Source organism: Lepus europaeus, chromosome 11 (assembly GCF_033115175.1).
Source record: "Lepus europaeus isolate LE1 chromosome 11, mLepTim1.pri, whole genome shotgun sequence".
NCBI lineage: Eukaryota > Metazoa > Chordata > Mammalia > Lagomorpha > Leporidae > Lepus > Lepus europaeus.
In genome coordinates, this window is record NC_084837.1 from 53,173,724 (window position 1) to 53,191,690 (window position 17,967).

General features: G+C 47.7%; 3 protein-coding genes across 12 annotated transcripts in view; 1 reads left to right on the plus strand and 2 right to left on the minus strand.

Annotated features, from left to right (window-relative positions):
* Positions 1-154: 154 nt before the first annotated feature.
* Positions 155-2,908, minus strand: SLC39A2 (solute carrier family 39 member 2). 2 transcript variants are annotated; one of them, XM_062204662.1, is made up of 4 exons: positions 2,681-2,908; positions 2,370-2,500; positions 2,091-2,141; positions 155-1,665 (listed from the first exon to the last, which is right to left on the minus strand). In XM_062204662.1, the coding sequence occupies exons 1-4, from the start codon at positions 2,793-2,795 to the stop codon at positions 1,033-1,035; spliced, it is 930 nt and encodes a 309-aa protein (XP_062060646.1). In that variant the 5' UTR covers positions 2,796-2,908; the 3' UTR covers positions 155-1,032. The 2 variants fall into 2 exon arrangements, with proteins under 2 accessions (XP_062060646.1, XP_062060647.1); XM_062204663.1 differs by lacking the exon at positions 155-1,665 and having other exon boundaries at positions 2,107-2,136.
* Positions 2,909-10,508: 7,600 nt separating this feature from the next.
* On the minus strand, positions 10,509-16,744 carry METTL17 (methyltransferase like 17). The gene is made up of 14 exons (XM_062205525.1): positions 16,654-16,744; positions 16,347-16,500; positions 16,123-16,257; positions 14,853-14,934; positions 14,547-14,628; positions 14,136-14,209; positions 13,564-13,658; positions 13,156-13,226; positions 12,855-12,962; positions 12,530-12,598; positions 11,819-11,869; positions 11,473-11,565; positions 11,051-11,235; positions 10,509-10,963 (listed from the first exon to the last, which is right to left on the minus strand). Exons 1-14 carry the CDS (start codon positions 16,732-16,734, stop codon positions 10,858-10,860), a joined length of 1,386 nt encoding a protein of 461 aa, XP_062061509.1. The 5' UTR covers positions 16,735-16,744; the 3' UTR covers positions 10,509-10,857.
* A 266-nt stretch (positions 16,745-17,010) lies between these two features.
* Positions 17,011-17,967, plus strand: part of RNASE1 (ribonuclease A family member 1, pancreatic) — an 80,464-nt gene continuing 79,507 nt past the window's right edge. For all 9 annotated transcript variants that reach the window (XM_062204668.1, XM_062204675.1, XM_062204666.1 and 6 more), the window contains exon 1: positions 17,011-17,110. The gene's annotated coding sequence lies outside the window, so the exon portion shown is untranslated. The remainder of the gene's footprint in view (positions 17,111-17,967) is intronic.

Sequence of the window (17,967 nt, forward strand, 5' to 3'; positions counted from 1 at the left end):
GTGAAACGTGGAAACTTGGTGGAAACAGGCTCCAGTTACCCAGATCTTAAGTCTGTTAGGCATGCAGTGGGTGGCTGACAACAGGTAGTAGAAGTGGGGTGGCTGTGGCTAGCGCAAGTAAAAAAAAAAAAGAAAATCAACCTTGTGGTTTCTGTTTTTATTTTTATTTTAAAAAATTATTTATTTGCAGGGCAGAGTAACAGAGTGAGAGTGAGAGAGACAGAGGCAGAGATAGAGAGATAGTTCCCAACTGCTACTTCACTCCCCAAGTTGCCGTAACAGTGGGTCTGGGCCAGGCTGAAGCCAGGGGCCAGGAATTCCAACCAGGCAGGTGGCAGGAACCAGGGGTGGCAGGAACTCAAGTACTAGGGCCATCCTCTGTTGGCTTCCCAGGCACATTAGCAGGAAACTGGACCAGAAGTTGAGCAGCTGGGACTTGCAATGGCACTACAATATAGGATACCAGTGTCCCAAGTGGCAGCTTAACTTGCTGTACCACAGAACTGGCCCCATGGCTTGTTTTTCAATCTCTTCCCACCTGAATGCTGACAACTCTGGCTCATTTGCTCAGTTCCTGTGGGTCAGGTGGGACAGGATTGCTGGAATTTCAGCACTGCATTCATGTCTAGGGGCATGGCCTGCAACTGACAGAATGGCTAGAGGCCCTCATTCCAGAACAAAAGAGTGCATCCAATACTCCTGTCTTCACTCTCCATTCTGCCACCTCCTGCACCAGGAAATTTCTAGGCAACCAGGAGAAATGGCATACAATGAGGCTGAAGGGAAGGGTAAGTGGACACTTTATTGCACAGGATAGCATAATGAGACAAGAGTCAAAGCTGGAGTGGTGGTCTTTACACCAATTCTCCAGTGAATAGTCACTCTGCCCGAGCACCTTTTTCTTAGTCCTGAGTGAGAAATGTATCTCATGGGGAGAAGGTGGAATCCCTTCCATGAGGATGATGCCTGGTGACTGCTTGGGAGATGTCTCTGGGGAGTAGGAGGTCCCCCTAGATAAGTCCATCAGAAAAGTCAGGCCCATAAGGCAATCAAGGCCATGAAAGCAAAACCAGCAGCTACACAGCCCCATTTGACCAGAGGGGCCTCAGGATCAGCCAGCTCCTGGGGCAGGATTTCTAGGAAGGTGACATACAGGAAAGTACCAGCTGCCACACCCTCTAATAAGGCCTGAACCAAGCCCTGTCCCCCTTCAGAGTCTCCTCCAACCACAGCCAGTCCTAGGGATAGACCCAAGGGAGACATGAGAGCTAATGACAGAATGGAGAACATGGCCCATCGCGACTCAGTGCCTATCTGCACCAGCCGCAGTCCTACACCAAAGGCCACGAGTCCCTTGTGAGCCAGGACCGCGAGACAGAGCTGCACGGTAGCTGCTACGGTCAGCTGCAGCCCCACAGCGAGGCCTTCGAACACCGAGTGAAAGGAGAGTGAGAGCAAGAGGACGAGCGTTCTCAGGGGTCCCCGGGAGGGCGCAGGTCCACGTGCATGGCTGTGGAATCCAAGTCCGTGTGCCCCACCCCATTCCTCCTCCTGCACTGTTGATTGTCCAGAGGCCCCAGGACAGCACTGCAACGCCAGCGACTCCAAAAGGAAGACAAAGAAGAAGCCCAGGGAGATGGTGAGCTCTCCGTAGGGATACTCCATCTAGGAACAGAGAGAGGGGCTGTGACACGGGCGAGGAGAGGAAAGGAAGACGGTGCGTTGGATGGGACTGGGGAGACCGAAATGTGCTAACAGAACTTCTCAAAGAGCTTAGGGCAGTAAAGCTGAGAGTCGATATGGACAGGCCCCAGGAGTGCCCGAGGAGCGGAGAGACGCAGGTCCAGCAGGGTTAGAAATCCCTGAACACCGGGTGTCAGAGCGCTCAGGGAGAGGACGGCAGACACAGCGGTCTGCTGGGCTTCTGTAAACCCGAGAACACTGGCTTGGCTGCGCCTTTGCTCTCCTGTGACTGAGCTGGAGGGCAGGACTCCTGGTCTCCCTCACATACTCCTCTCAGAAGGTTCTGGTTAGGAAGACACCTCTGCTTCTCCTCTCCACCCAGGTAGGGGCTGCTGGGAGGCACTTACCTGAGCTGCACTGGCAGTAGAGGAAGAATTCTTCTCATTTTCTGTCCTGTTCTAGGGAAAAAGAAGCAGAGATCAGAGAGAGGCAGAGCAACTCAGCTTCCTCTCCTGGCTTTTCAGCAATACTGCTTTCTTAAGCCCCAACCTGAGCTGCTTTCGTCATTCCACACAATCCCAAAGCTTTTTCCTTCCTGTTGTTCCACCTGTGTCCTTGGCTCCAGCACCGTAGGTGCCTTTCTCTTCTTGCTCACGGGATGGCAGCTCAGCATCTCTGCTGCTCACCTGCACCGTGAACTTCTGGATCTCTGATTCAATTCCCTCCAGCGCTTCCACGGTCATGTGCATGAACCCTGCTCCCAGGAAAACACCTGCAGAAGCACAGCCCAGGAGGCTGAGAACCCGGCGGTGACGACCTAATAACAAGCAGCAGTTACAATCCAGCTGGCAATGAGGAGGTAGACGAAGGTGACTAAGGAACAAGAAGTAGCACCCAATATCCTGAGCTTGAGGATGGTGAGAGAATCAGAGCAAGGAATAAGGATAGGGTTGAGGGGAGACTCAGGTTACGGGGCAAGGGTGGGGAATGGTTATACCTGTAGCTGCCTCGATCTGGAACCATTTGGAGCAGATGGGAATAAGTCCACAGCCCAGAGTGACAGCCAGCAGGGCAAACAGGCAGCCAATTTTTACTCCTAGTAGTGGCTCCATCTCTGGAGTGCAGGAAGACGGGCCTCAGACAGACTGCGTTCTAATCTTTGAAGCAGGAGTGGTATTTTAGGAGGCCAAAGCTGGAGTGCCCACTTGCCTGAGTTTCCGGAGACTCTCGGTCTCCTCGTTCTGTTCTGGGTTGCCTCTGCTTGCACAGCATTGCACAGCTGATTAGGGCCCTGCCCCAGCTTCCCGCCCTCCCCCTCCAACGGGGCCCCTCCCCTGACTCATGCCTTTCCCCGAGCTTCGAGCTTCGGAACCAGAAACTCCAGACTCCCTGCCAGGCAGAGCCCTGTGCTGTCTCCCCCTCCTCCTCCTCAATGCCATGACTAATCCAAGAGCGGTGGAGAGTCTCAGTTCATACCCAGGGTCAGTCTCACCCCAGATGGGACAATCGGCGGAAGCTATTTCCTAGCTGTGTTTTGTGTTGGGGACAATTGGGTCCTGCCACGCTCGGGATATTTGATCTAAGCCTTCCATACCCTCTCCACCCTATCCCAAGTCTTATAGGTTGTTCTGTTGATACCTGAAACGCAACCTTTCAGAGGGGATTTGGGGCCACCTGGAGGGAAAGAGGTAGGGCTGAGAGACGCCCGAGACTCTGTGGCCTTACTAGGCAAGGGGACTCCCCCTTCCTGTAACTCCAGAAAAATAGCCCCAGGCGTGGAAACGCATACCGAGGAGGGATTTTTAGTATTACAACATTGGTACTGTCACAACTTCTGACTGTGCCTGTGTCTTTTTTTAAAAAAAGATTTATTTATTTGGTTGAAAGGCAGAACTACAGAGAGAAGGAGAGACAGATGATAGATAGATAGATAGATAGATAGATAGATATAGAGAGAAATTTTCCATTCACTGGTTCATTCCCCAAATGGTCGCAACAGCTGGGGTTGGGCCAGGCCAAAGCCAGGAGCAAGGAACTGCGTCCAAGTCTCCCATGTGGGTGGCAGAGAGTCAAGTACTTGAACTATCATCTGCTGCTTCCTAGGCACACTAGCAGGGAGTTGAATCAGAAATGGAGTAGCTGGGACTTAAATTAGAACTAATATGGGATGCCTGCATCTCAAAGGACAGCTTAACCTGCTGCACCACAACACCAGTCCCCATGTGCGTGTTTCTTAATATGAACTGTGGGAGAGACTTTGAGTTTTAAGGCAAAGAAAGTTGCTCTAGCCCTAAAGCAGCAAGGCCAAGGAGGGAAACAGAAATGAATCAAGTCAATGGAAGGATCCTGCCTGGATATCTAAGAGTGGAGATGAAGACTTGGTCCTAATGGACATTAGTTGTTGAGGGGAATGTACGGGGCCAAGTCTAGGTAGCTGAAGGGCCCTGAAAAAGATGGAAAGGAAGGAGGCAGAAAAAAAATAGAAGCCAGACAGCTGCTGGTTCAGGTGGCCTGCACAACAACCCTGAGACCTGTTGAGCCAGTTCTGAGGGCTGGGGGCAGCCTTCCCCACTACCCCAGATTATCTCCCTGGGCAGGTCTCAGGCTCGGTAGGAGCAGCACTGTTCCTGGATGAGAGGCTGAGCTTGAGATTTGTGGGGGAAGCTTGACAACAAAAATCTCAGGGTTCTCTTCTTTATAAGACCAGGACAACTGACCCTGCTGCTTTAAAAGGATCACAAAATCCACTTCCATTCTTTAAAAATTTGTTATTATTAAAACCTCAAACACACACACACACATGCACACGCATGCACGCACACGCCCATGGGGGTACCAGTAGTGCCCTCCTAGATATCAGGCAGGTTCAGCCTTGGCAGGTATGAGAGCAGAAAGCACTGACCATCCCTCTGCATCTGTTCTGACTAAACTCCGGTCTACGAGGACTGGCCACCAAAGCTGAAGGTGCAGGAAGACTGAAGGAAGTGGCAGAGAAACCCAGGCTTGCAGAATGTTCAGTTTAGTGAGAGGAAACTTACATACGGGAGCGTCGTCAAAGGTGGCTGCCCGGTGGCTCTCCACTTCCAGGGCCGAAGGGAAGGGGTTTCTATAGTGAGTCTGCACCAAACTACAAACGATCTGCTCCTTGTCAAGGAGCAGGGGCCAAAGGGGGCAGGGAAGACGTCAGCTGCATTCCACGACAAAAGGGCCGCGCATATTGCCCCATAGCCTGACTTAATAGGTTTGTTTGTGAGAGCATTCTTGCCTGGATGCACAAGTTTGAGTGGACAAAAGTGGTTATGTCCAAGATGGCACTAATTATTACATCAAGTAGTATATACCTATATTTCACCCTTTGAAAACAACTCTTAGGCTCTCACAAACCCCCATGCACCCCTTCCATGCTGCTCCCTGAGCCTACAAGGGGTTTGGACGTCATGCATGGTGCGTTGTGAGGCTATTTGACTGCTCTGTAGGCACAGTTCACTGCAGCAATGTAAGTACATGCATGAACCAACGGAGAAGGGAAGACCTTTCTCTCTCTCTCTCACTGTCTAACTCTGCCTGTCAAAAAAAATAAATAAATAAATAAATAAAAGACTGAAAAGAATTATGCATGGAACAAGTAACCTTTGCTGCGAATCAAGCCACCTGCTAGAGTTCCCCTTAAGGAAGGAGCGGAATCAGACATGACATTAATTTGATCTTTCATGTGGGCTATTAGAATTGTGTTGTGGAATGATTAGGGGTGCAAACATAACATCCAGTTTTTATCATTGTACATGTTCCCCCTTGGGATGCAGTGCACATGTCAAGGGCCATACGGTATTGGAGTATAACTTTTTTTATTTTTTATTTGACAGGCAGAGTGGACAGTGAGAGAGAGAGAGAGACAGGTCTTCCTTTTGCCGTTGGTTCACCCTCCAATGGCCGCCGCGGCTGGCGCTGCGACCTGCGCATCGCGCTGATCCGATGGCAGGAGCCAGGTGCTTCTCCTGGTCTCCCATGGGGTGCAGAGCCCAAACACTTGGGCCATCCTCCACTGCACTCCCTGGCCACAGCAGAGAGCTGGCCTGGAAGAGGGGCAACCGGGACAGGATCGGTGCCCCGACCGGGACTAGAACCCGGTGTGCCGGCGCCGCAAGGTGGAGGATTAGCCTAGTGAGCCGCGGCGCCGGCCTGGAGTATAACTTTTTGAATTTTAGTGATCTTATCATGAGTATGGCCTGTTGGCTATCATTTAGAGGTGGTTTTGTAAAAGTAATGATAACTTCAGTAAGAAAAAAGAACATCTCTTGGGGTTGGTGCTGTGACGTAATGAATAAAGCCGCCGCCTGCAGTGCCAGTGTCCCATATGAGCCCCAGTTCGAGTCCCAGCTGCTCTTCTTCCGAGCCAGATCTCTGCTATAGCCTGGGAAAGCAGTAGAAGATGGCCCAAGTCCTTGGGCTCCTGCACCCATGTGGGAGACCCGGAAGAAGCTCCTGGCTCCTGGCTTTGGATTGGCGCAGCTCTAGCTGTTGTGGCCATCTGGGAAGTGAAACAGCGGATAGAAGACTTCTCTCTCTGCCTCTCTGTAACTCTGCCTTTCAAATAAATAAATAAATATTAAAAAGAAAAAGAAAAGGAAAAAAGAACATCTTCTAAACCTATTGAGGGGACACAAATGGAAACCAGATGATCATAACACTGAAAAACAGACCTAACCCAATGGGAACACGGCAGGATCAAATATGCAGATGTAGGAGGTGATCAAAGAACTCAACCTTGGGCTCAGGAGAATAAACTCCAAGATGTGATGACCCAGCCATCTGGGAGGCAACAAGGGCCATAGGTTAATTCTCCATAACCGCTGTGTACCACTGGGTACCTTCCTGCAGGTACGTGACCATCTTTGCTAATCAGTGTCAAACCAGTCACTATCTTTTAATAATATTGTATAGCTTTCCCTGGATCATGTATAATTTGGGTTATCTTTAGTGTGGTTAGGTTGCTCACAGCACAGACAGTCAGTGGGCTTAAGTGCCCATTAACTGGGGGACCATCCAAATGAATCCATTTCAGATTTGCTCAAATGTTTCCATTTTTTTTGCTGTTGTTGATGTATATGTCCAAGTGGCTTGTTCAGTTCTGTTCCAGAAAGAAAGCCAACCATGACCCTGTTGAGTCAAGGTGTTTTTAATTGGCCATGATGTTGCCTTTAAGTTGGCAATATCTCTGGTACTTAATATATTAGACACCTATTTGTGTTTCTGCTATGGGTTTATCTACATTCTCCTAGTCTTTTCCTACAAGTGAATCTTTTTCTACAGGTGATACTCACCAGGGTGGTCCAGAAGAACTTGATGGAGGAAGTTGACCACATTCCCAGCAAGCAGATATACTGTGAATTCGAGTACAGCTGTGATCCCATTGCTGGGAAGCACTGGTGTCTAAAGTGGATCCCAGGGCAAAACCCCAAATGCTTAGTAAGATTTGTAAGTGGTAAACCTGCACCATCTAAGAAGACAACACTGGTAGAATCCTGTTAGATAACACAGCAGCAGCAGCAGCAGCAGCAGCAGCAGCAGCTGCCAGGGGCCAGTGCAGCGGAACACACCACATGTTGGCCAACAGCACAGGGTCCATTAGTAAGTCCTAAAACTAATGGTGAAATAGCCTGCCAGACCAAGAGGCAGACTTTAGTGCCCTGAGGTATTTCCTGCAGCCCATTTAGGGCATAAGCTGTTACCACAGGTCTAGAGTCTAACAGGATCAACAGGTACTGATTTAAGCAGCCCAGAGTCTCCTCACACTGTGGCGAGAAATAGCTGATCCACCTTGGGGTAATGCATCATCGGAGTCTTTGTTTAATTACCTCCTTCCCTGGGCCTCACATCTGTGGTGTTCAAAACAAAATGTTCTCTGTTTATTGGCCAATCCAAGCAGGAGAACATCTGGATGTATGGATTAGGCATGAATGAATGGTACTTTGGGGCCAGGGCTAGAGCTCCCAGGTACTCAGAAGGAGCAGGTGTACTGGCCATATGGGTATATGCATGTATTAAGCTTTTTCCAATGACTTCAGTCCTGTTGGCCAAGGTGGGCTTACCCAATAGGACCCTTGTTTGTTGTTTTAATACGTTGGATAGCTCAGTGGATTTGTCCCTGTATGTAGGTCAAGTAGTAGGGCTGGAAGCAAAAACACACCTGGCATTGGGCTATGGCTGTGACCAAGTCACTACATTTCAAACTTCTCTTTGCTATATTCCATCCTATTCCAACACTTTTATTTCTGTTCATGCACCCAAAGAGCCATTTCTGCATCTTGGGCTTGGGAAAGGGCTCATAAGTTTGTCAGGGAATTTGCCTGTTTCCTAAGACAGATGTACAGGATGGCACATAGCATACAATCACTTGCTTTTGGTTCCTGTACCGGTTGCCACACTGAGACCCTCCAGAGGCCTTCCCAGTACAGACCATTACTCTACTTACCAATGTGCCACTCACAAAGCCAGGCCTTGGTATCCAGCTCACTTATCAGTGCAGATGGTCAGCAGCCGTGGCTTGTGTGTTATTGCCAGCCATACCACCACAGTTCTGTCCACTGCTTGCTTTGATTTTCTCCTGTCTCAAACCATGACATGAGTCAACTGAGTTTCCCTGCTGGACTTATCTATACACCAAACATTTTCAGATATGTAGGCATTGGTGTGGCCATCTGAGATGGAGAGGTGGTGAGGGAGAATGTCAGTTTTTTTAGTGCCTGGATTATATTGGAATTAGTAATGTAAATAAGAAACACCACTTTGCTTAGTTCCCTATAATCTAGTCATTCTCCATGTCCCAGCAGCCATTTTTTCAATTGACCTATTAAAAACAGTGTAAGCTGGATATAAAATCTCAACTCTGATTCTTTTGTGGTTTCTCCTATATCTGTACCTTTTGGGTAGTTTATACTATCTCTAGGTAGGTATTTCCTACCTAGTGGCAGGGAGGTCAACAGGGTCCCATGTAGCTTCTCTGCCAACATTGTCTTTATTAATTAATTTTTTAAAAGATTTATTTATTTGAAAGTCAGAGTTACACACAGAGAGAAGGAGAGGCAGAGAGAGGGAGAGAGAAAGAGGGGGGGGGGGGGAGAAAGATCTTCCATCCGCTGGTTCACTCCTCACTTGGCTGCAACGACTTGAACCGGCGCCTGTATGGGATGCCAGCACTGCAGGTGGTGGCTTTACCTGCTATGCCGCAGCGCCAGCCCCTGATTTTAACTATGTTGTCACACAAAACACATGAACCAGGGGTCAAATCTATTTTCTAGTCACTCTCATAGGCTGTTTGCTTCCCTTTTTGGTATCCTTTGTCTGCTCACCTTTTTTCCTTGACTTAGTAATGTCACATTTGATCACTGCATTTGCCTCCCTAATGAGACAGCTCAGCCAACAGACTGAGAAGGAAGAGGGCCATACCATTCCTGGGGGACACTCTGCAGTAACTGTTTTTTTGTTCAAGTAAAATGGCCTTGCTGTGTCTTCAAAATACCTGGGCATAAACAGCCCATTGCATTCCTAGTTCCCACAGGATTCCTTGTTTCCTCTATAGTCCTCTATGCTTGGATTTCCCTCACTGTGCCAGACTTCCCTCATGAATGAAATAATCCAGTCAATGAGAGAGTGCTTTCCTTCAATTTGGTGTGCAGTGTGTAAATGCTACCAAAGGGAGGGATGAACAGAGGTGTTACTCATCTTTTATGCCCTGTTCCCTGTGAAGAGAGGTCATCTTCTACAGTACCTAATTTCACTACCCATGCAGCTAATACCTTGTGGCAACAACTGCTTGATGTTTTTTGCTGTTTCAAACAGTTCAGTAGCAGTGATTTATTTATTTGAAAGGCACGGTGACAAAGAATGGCCAGAGTCAGGGATGGGCCAGATTGAAGCCACGAGCCTACAGCTCCATCCAGATCTCCCACATGGGTGGCAGAGGACCAAGTACTTGGGCTATCCCAAGTGCATTAGCAGGGAGCTAGATTAAAAGCAGAGTAGCTGGGACTTGAACTGGCACTCTGATATGGCATGTTGGCATTACAAGCAGGGGTTTAACTTACTGGGCCACAATGTTAGCCCCACGGTCACTCAAGTTTTTGGTATGTCTGCCTATCCTCCTAGTACCAGGATGTGTTGGGCTTTTGTCTTCTGTAAACATGGTCAGACAATGTTAACAAGGCTTCTGGAGAGAAGCTGCTTCTATTTCTACATCATCATCACTTCCTTCCTCCCATGGATTCGAATTCTTGGCATTCCATTCTGGCTTAGAGGAAAGCTTGGACCTGCATCCTTTTCCATTTCTTCCTTCCTTCTAGTCTATGAAATAGCAGGCCAGAACTTCTAGCTTAGAATTGTGTTCCTCTATTTCCTCTGCCAGATTGGATGCGAAAAGGGACCTAAAGAGATGTTAATTCCTGTTCTAACTTCTTTACTTGCTTCTGCCTCTATTACCATGATGGTAATGACCCAAACAGTCTCCAGCAACGGCCAGCCAACAGGCGCGACAGTATGTTTCTCTTTCCTGAAGCACCACGGCTTTCAACAAATAACTGACGTAGAACTGAGCAGCACTTTCAGTCTCATGCAGCAGGCTACAAATCTCAAATATATGGGCCATCCTGCCCCACTCAAAGACAGATGGCCAACTCAGGATTTCCCTCAGAGAGGCTTTTTTCCCCTTACTCATTTCTTTGGTCTCCTGGCTGATTGCCAATTATACCAATTAAACCCAGTACAAGAGAACTAGCAGTTAAAGGTGGAAGGTGCCAAAAGATAGAAGAAAGTGGCAGACAAACCCAGGATTACAAAGCATACACTTTATTGAAGGATAACCTATGTACAGAAGTGTGGACATGGTCAACTGCTGACCAGTGGATCTCCACGCCTTGGCCTAAAGGGAGGGGGCTTACATATTAGACAATGGTGGCTCTGTGTCAATGACAAGGGGTCTATTTCTCATCAAGAAGTAGGGAACAGGTCAGCTGCACTCCAAGATTAATGGGGCAGCACTTACTGCCCAAGAGCTCCACTTAATGGGTTTGTTATGAGAGCATTCCTGCCTGTGTGCAGGAGTTTGAGGAGTGGACAAAAATGGTGGTTATGTCCAAGATGGTGCTAATTATGCCAAGAAGTATACCAACAACAGTCCTGTCAGCTCTGAGGGGGATCTTGAGCAGAGGATGGAGGAAAGTCAGACGGAGTGATCACAGGTAAAAGATCTCCCCAGGAACTGACACGGGCACACCGATACAAATCTCTGTGGGATAGAGAAAGAGATGTCAGTGTGGGCTGTGGTTTCTTGCCATGTCCCAGTACTTTGGTGACATCCCCCACACCCCCATACCTGCCATGCTGACGGGCTGTGATCACAGCGTGCTGCATGTGCCCATCTGAACAGCACAGGTGACAATGCACATGGCGAGGACGTTTAAGGACAGGCTGGGTAATACGGGGCCAGCGATTAGCCTCCTCTGGTGAGCCCCGGGCGAGGATCACCATAGAGAACTTTTCCTCCTTCAGTTTCTTGTTCTAAGATAAGGATACGGAGGGGAAAAATACAGGAAAAACCTTCTTAGGCACCTTTCTCGCAAGCCGCTCCCCACCCCTCAAAATTCCTATATTCCCCTTTTCAGTCCATAAATAACATACAGAGGTCTTAAAATCTCCAGATTATTCTTTGAATTCTCCAACTCCTCCCTCCTCTGATTCTTTTTCTTGCTTCTCCAGGCTACTTTCTCCCTGCTCCAGTATTCCCAGAGTACTTACCCAGCTGAAGGGGATGGGGTGGTAGCCTTGGGAGAAGCTGCAGGCCAGGGGCCTAGAGGCTGTCAACTGGGGACAAGGAAGTTCATGGGGACACTGTGAACAGACATAAAGACATGAGCTAAGACAGAAGAGCCACAGAGTATAAAACTTACAAGCTAGGAGTGTCAGTCAAGAGGGGCTAGGGAGAGGGGAACATGGGGGCAGAGGGAAGCGGGGGTGAGGGACTCCCTAGGTAGAAAGCGGACAGGGACACAAAGGAGTGGAGAGCAGCTTGGCTTTACCCCCTCTCTTCCTGCGACATTTGAGTTCTGATCTGTGTGTGGGGTCAGGTAGAAGTAATACTCACTGGGGCAAAGACAAAACCAGGCCGAGGGTCCAAGGGTGACTTTTCTTTCCCCTGGAATCACAGAAAAACAAAGAAATAAAGCTGGGTCTGTAGGGCCTATTTTCATAACTCAATCTCTGCACTTAGTAAATTGAAGACTGCTTTAATGTTCAAGTCTAATAATGATTAACTACGTCCTTTGGGTTAAGCTGCCCACATCTCTAATACTCCGAACAAAGAACTTTCTCTTTGCAGCAGGAACTTGGCTCAGTGTGGACTCTCCCTTGTCAGCAGCCTCCACTCAAGAAAATCTCACTCCAGGACAATTGAATATATGATTGTACTCTGGCTTCTAATTCTCTCATAGAGACAAGATTCTTGGATCAGTAATGCCCTGGATCTGGGATCAGCAAACCTGTTATTTAAAGGGCCAGAGAGTAGGCAAAAATCTCTTTCCCAACTAGTCAACTCTTTTGTTTGGAGCATGAAAGCAGTCATAGTGAATGCAGACATGCAGAGTAAGCACGGCTCACACAAAAACAGGTGGTGGGCTGGATGTCGGCCACAGGCCCTTGCTCGCCAACTACTGCTCTAGCATACATATGTATATATTTACACGTCTTATTTCCTGAGAGTCTCCCTCACCAACGGATGACAGTTCTTCAGTTTTCAAGGGAGTAAGAGTGACTGCTGTCAGGTGAGTGGGAGTGAAGGAAGGAGAAGGAATCTTACTTTAAGGACTATGTCCCTGGCATCCATGAGAAGGCAGTGCCCTGCTTTGGTTCCATTCTCTACCAACACCTGTTCACAAGAGGGGAAAATAAGCAGAAGCCCCAAGTTACACAAAAGCATCAACGTCAGCAGCTCTGTAGGAACATTCAGAGGAAGTATGAGTACTAAAAGGAAATGGGCGTTATGTGTAAGATGGAGATAAGAGATCTGAAAAGAGGATAAAGACACTTCCAAAGGGGACAACTATTCAAGAATGAGGACAATGAAAGTAGGGAAAGCATGAAATCTATAAAGTCGCTTTAGGACTTACGGGGTTTCAACTCACCAGAAAACCACTTGTCTTTCGCCACAAGTTCTGAACTGTCTCAGTGCGGTCAGCCTTGCTGGGCAGTTCACTTAGGGAAAAGGCTGATACCACAACATCAAACTGCACCTGAGGACCAAGGGAAGAAACACGAAAGACCTGACATCTCCGTATTCCAAGAGGACAACAAAGACCTAGCCCTGAAGTTTTTTCTATTGCTTCCTTTTTTCTTCCAACACTCAATGCTGGATTGCAAACCTAAGGCCACAGTTTTCTATCTGCCATATTCAACACAAAGAATACTCTAAACACTGCCACTTACCTTAGGTGATACAGGTAGAAACTGTCTGAAAAAGACACCTGGAACATAAGGCTCCCTAGACTCTGAACCACCTGTGGAAGAAAGAAGAAATGTGACAATCATGAGTGTATATGAAGTTTACAGTCACAGGTGTAAACTGAATAGATATCCAAATAAGAAACATGGCTCTGAGAATAAAGAAAACCACCAGAGGAGAATGAGGCACCACAATGAAAAGTTTACCCAATCCATACATAGTCCAGCAAAGGCCTCTAATTCCTGCTGCTTGACCATTAAATTGGAAGAGGAACAGATTCACCTTTACTTTTGGTCCTCTCTTCTACTTCCTAATAAAACCACCCTTTCTAGTACTCCTTAGCTTTAACTTCCTCGATTTTGGAAGACTTCAATCTTGTAGTTTGTCTTCACCTTTCAGTAGTTTTTCTGCCAAATCCAACATGGCAGCTGATCTGTCCACACACAAATATTCACGTAGGCTCTGGCCCCAAGTATTGTGAGCAGCCCTAAAATGGCAAAATATAAACCACCAATTCTATGACAAAAAGTCACTCTTATAGGAGATGTATCTATTATTAACCCCACCCCTGGGAAAACAGGTATCATGCTTAAAAAAGTTGGAAAAATGAAAATGAACAGTTTTTTTTTGTTTTATTTATAATTCCTTAAAAAAAGGAAGGCTCAGAAAATTATCTGTAGTCAAAAGAACTTTACATGTAAAAACTTATGCCCTACACTATTATTCCTTTGCTTTTAACCTTTTCAGATATGGGTCTTCTTTCACTGTGATACTTCTTTTAAATTCTGGCCCTAACCCATATACCTTCTTCTGCCTTGCCTAATCAGAGAGAAGAAACATTCTAGGTTCTCAAGTTTCCTATTTTTCCTGTGGTTTATTAATTTCTTGATATTGGATTGGTGTTAAGTATGGCTTTCTAGAACTAGACTTGAGAAAGACAGGGATGAAGAAGCAAGTTACTCACCAGGTGACAGAGCCAGTACCCGAGCCAAAGTCCATTAAGGTTTGTGGCTGAAACTCTGGAATTCGAGTTTGGATCTGGAGAAACACACAACACCCCACAGTATGGTAAGCAGATACTTATTTAGTGCCTTAGTAAATATGAATTAGGGGACTATGACAGAGGAAAAAGACATGAACACATTCTGAGATTCAACATAAACACTTAACAACAAGCTCCTAAAATAGTGGTTTTGAACCTTTCTTGGGTCACAGAATCCTTTTACAGGAATAGAGAACTTAAAAAGAAAAAAAAAAAAGCAAAGCATAAAAGCAAATGCAGCACCCTAAGAATCCCTACCATACAAGACTACTTTATGAATCAATAAGGGAACATCAGGTAAGAGTGTTCACGTTAGACACTGAGATTTTTCACCTCATGGAATGCCCTGGAGACTGCCGCGAAGCCACCATCCAGTCTTGCTGCCATGTACACCAGGCTCAGTCCTTCATTGTACCTGTACAAAAATCAGAGTCACATCTGCTGACCACTGTGAGGAAATAAAATCTTGGAAAGGGCTCTTCCAGCTTAGCTTTTCACTCCCCAGGACAGAGTAGTCCTGGGGATCACTATCACTCAGGCGCTTTTTCAAACACTGAATTGATCATGCAATCGTACGGCCCCATTCTCCTTTTCAAGTCCAACTTTTCTTCCTTCTGCACGTTTTCTAGTCCCCCTCACCTCAGTTCTTGCCAATGGTAGGTGGTTTTGCGCAGGGCATGTAGCACTGCTCCACGAAGCTTTTCTTCGGTCTGGAATGAGTCTGCGGTGAGAACAAGGACTGGAAGTGAGGACCTAAGGAGAACAGAGACCAGATCCAATATTTTAATACACTGCCCACCCGGTTCTTCCCTCTCCCACTGGAAAAGCCTCAAAGCTCAAGAAAGAAGCTAAACCTAGAGAAAAATTTCAGCTAAGGATAATCACCACCAGTACCCCTAGAGTGTATGAGATAATATTTGCCTCCAACAGCAGTATATTCAACTTAACTGACCCTACCCAACAAATTTTGTTCTATATTAAAGGAAAATACAATTTAGATTTAAAGGATAAGAGAAGGACAATTATTTTGTGGATTTCCTCACTTCCCCAAAACTTAAGACTGTGACATCTTGAATGTTCCTATAGGTGGGAAAGGGACTCTATTGTGTTTGGCAAGTATGTACTAAATGCCCATTCAGAGCCAGATTGTGGGGGGTGTAGGGAATTCAAGATGAATAAAAGGTCTGTAAGGAGCTCACAATCGTGAATATATTACATGTATTCCTCCAATCCCAGAGGTTTTCAGCATTAGGTAGTTAACTTTACAGGGGCTTTCTTTCACCTTAATAAAAATGTAGGTGGGGCCGGCGCCGTGGCTCAACAGGCTAATCCTCCGCCTTGCGGCGCCGGCACACCGGGTTCTAGTCCCGGTCGGGGCACCGATCCTGTCCCGGTTGCCCCTCTTCCAGGCCAGCTCTCTGCTGTGGCCAGGGAGTGCAGTGGAGGATGGCCCAAGTGTTTGGGCTCTGCACCCCATGGGAGACCAGGAGAAGCACCTGGCTCCTGCCATCGGATCAGCGCGGTGCGCCGGCCGCAGCGCGCTACTGTGGCGGCCATTAGAGGGTGAACCAACGGCAAAGGAAGACCTTTCTCTCTGTCTCTCTCTCTCACTGTCCACTCTGCCTGTCAAAAATAAAAAAAAAAATAAAAAATAAATAAAAAATAAAAAATAAAAAAACAAAAAACAAAAAAAAATGTAGGTGGTCCCAACTGGGATCCAGATTTCAATTGCCATATTCCGTTCCTTCCTCAAGTCCCAAGGGTAATCTCTGGAACAAATCTATCTTCCAGTAAGGCAGAAAGTCAAATAAGAAACTCCAATATCTATTTGAGAGACTGTAAAATTATCTCTTGCACTTCATTCCCCAGTTTCAATCCGGCCTAATCTTTCATCAGTCTTCAATCCTACCTGCGTTTTCCAGGAATTTTTTCTCCAGACTCACAGCCCGTCTTTGTAGCTCCTCAGGTTCTAGGGGCAAGTGTCGGCTCCAGAGATAATTGGTAAGTGCTTGCACATGCTTCTCCACATTGGGCACTGCGTTCCCTGGAGGCCAGAGATGAAAAGCAGAATTACCTGTGTGCAAAGGCCCATTTCTTTTTCTCCTCGGATACCCCTTTCCCGCTGTTACTTACGGAGTAGCAGTAGCTGGGCGGCGTCAGCCAGTGCCTGTGGCAGCTGCACGCACGGCAGACGTAGGATGCCAGGGTGCCGACGGTGAGGCTTCTTCCCCAGAAAATCGGACTTGTTATCTACCTGACTCACGCCGCGAACAAGGGCCGCCAGCGCCTGGAAGCCGAGAAAGGAAAGCTGGGTGCCAGCCACAAAGGAAGACTGAGGGCGCTCAATTAAAGGAAGGGGCTGCCAAACAGCTCCTTCTTGGAGCGCAGCTGTCTCTAGGGTCCCAGAGCTTCTTCGGGAGCAGAGAAAGTAGGTACTCACCCGGGACTGGGGGGCCATTCGAAGCCCGCGGCGCCATCTGCCCAATATCGAGGACAACCTCTTTCCCGACGCAGCCGCCATGGCTTCGCAGGCGAACCGGAAACAGAAACGAAAGTCCCAGTGACCCTCAGCTCCCAACGACGCGCGGAACTTCCTCCGGGATTTCGCGCGAGACAGAATCAGCGAATGAGAAGAAGGAGTGCTCGTTAGCAGCCAATAAGCAGTCGATATGTAAATCTACTCGCGGCGGAAGCCGTTCGTGGGCGGGACTTGGAAGTCAGGTCCGACCTGATCGGCGGAAAGGGGGTGCTGCTGGAGCCCGAAATTGGGGGGCGGGGCTTGAGGGACGGAGGCGGGCCTTCGACTGGCAAAGTCTGTTTCTGGTTGCTTTTCTCCCTGTAGAACTGAGCCTGGAGTTGTTTTCCTCTGTGAAACTGGAGAATGTAGTAATGAAAAGGTGAGGAAACCAGATTTAAACTACTAAAGGTAGCAAATTAATAATTGTTAGTTAACAGTTTAATCAGTTGTCAGTTTCTCGTCAGATTAAACCCGTCTTCGCAGTAAACTAACGCTAACGCTTGCTGAGAACGCCCACGTGCTAGGTAGTGTGCTAGGAACTTCTCCTTGGGGTTTGTTGGGAAGTCAGCATCCCATATCAGAGTGCCTGGGTTCCACATTCCAGTTTCCTGCTGGCGCACACCCTGCTAGGCAGCAGGTGATGGCCCAGGTCCTCGGGTCCCTGTCACGTAGGGGACCCGGGTTGAATGACCAGCCCCTGACTTAGGCTTGGCTTCACCCCTTCTGTTGCTGGGGTTTGAGAAGTGAATCAACAGGAGATTCTCTCTGTTTAAAAATAAATTTTCAAAATTAAGAAAATCCTTCTACGTAATCTAGTTCCTACCAAGGCATATCCTGTTGTCAGCCCCATTTTGCACTTGAGGAAAGTGAGACTTCTGATGGTTAAATATGTGCAAGATCACAGGTTTTTTTAAAGGTTTATTTTATTTATTTGAAAGAGTTACAGAGAGAGGTAGAGGCTGAGAGAGAGGTCTTCCATCCACTGGTTCACTCCCCAGACGACCACAACAGCCAGAGCTGCACCGATCTGAAGCCAGCAGCCAGGAGCTTCTTCCGGGTCTACCACAGGGGTTCAAGAGCCCAAGGACTTGGGCCATCTTCTACTGCTTTCCCAGGCCATAGCAGAGAGCTGGATCAGAAGAGGAACAGCCGGGACTAGAACTGGGGCCCATATGGGATGCCGGCGCTTCAGGCCAGGGCTTTAACCCGCTGTGCCACAGTGCCGGCCCCCAAGAT

Coding starts and splice junctions, on each gene's coding strand:
- SLC39A2 (XM_062204662.1), bottom strand. CDS start 2,795: ATGGAGCCACTACTAGGAGTAAAAATTGGCTGCCTGTTTGCCCTGCTG. Junction 2,501..2,680: donor CCAGATCGAGGCAGCTACAG/GTATAACCATTC, acceptor GCTTGTTATTAG/GTCGTCACCGCCGGGTTCTC. Junction 2,142..2,369: donor TCCAGAAGTTCACGGTGCAG/GTGAGCAGCAGA, acceptor CTTTTTCCCTAG/AACAGGACAGAAAATGAGAA.
- METTL17 (XM_062205525.1), bottom strand. CDS start 16,734: ATGGCGGCTGCGTCGGGAAAGAGGTTGTCCTCGATATTGGGCAGATGG. Junction 11,870..12,529: donor CCAGGGACATAGTCCTTAAA/GTAAGATTCCTT, acceptor CTGTGATTCCAG/GGGAAAGAAAAGTCACCCTT. Junction 11,236..11,472: donor ACCCCATCCCCTTCAGCTGG/GTAAGTACTCTG, acceptor TCCTTATCTTAG/AACAAGAAACTGAAGGAGGA.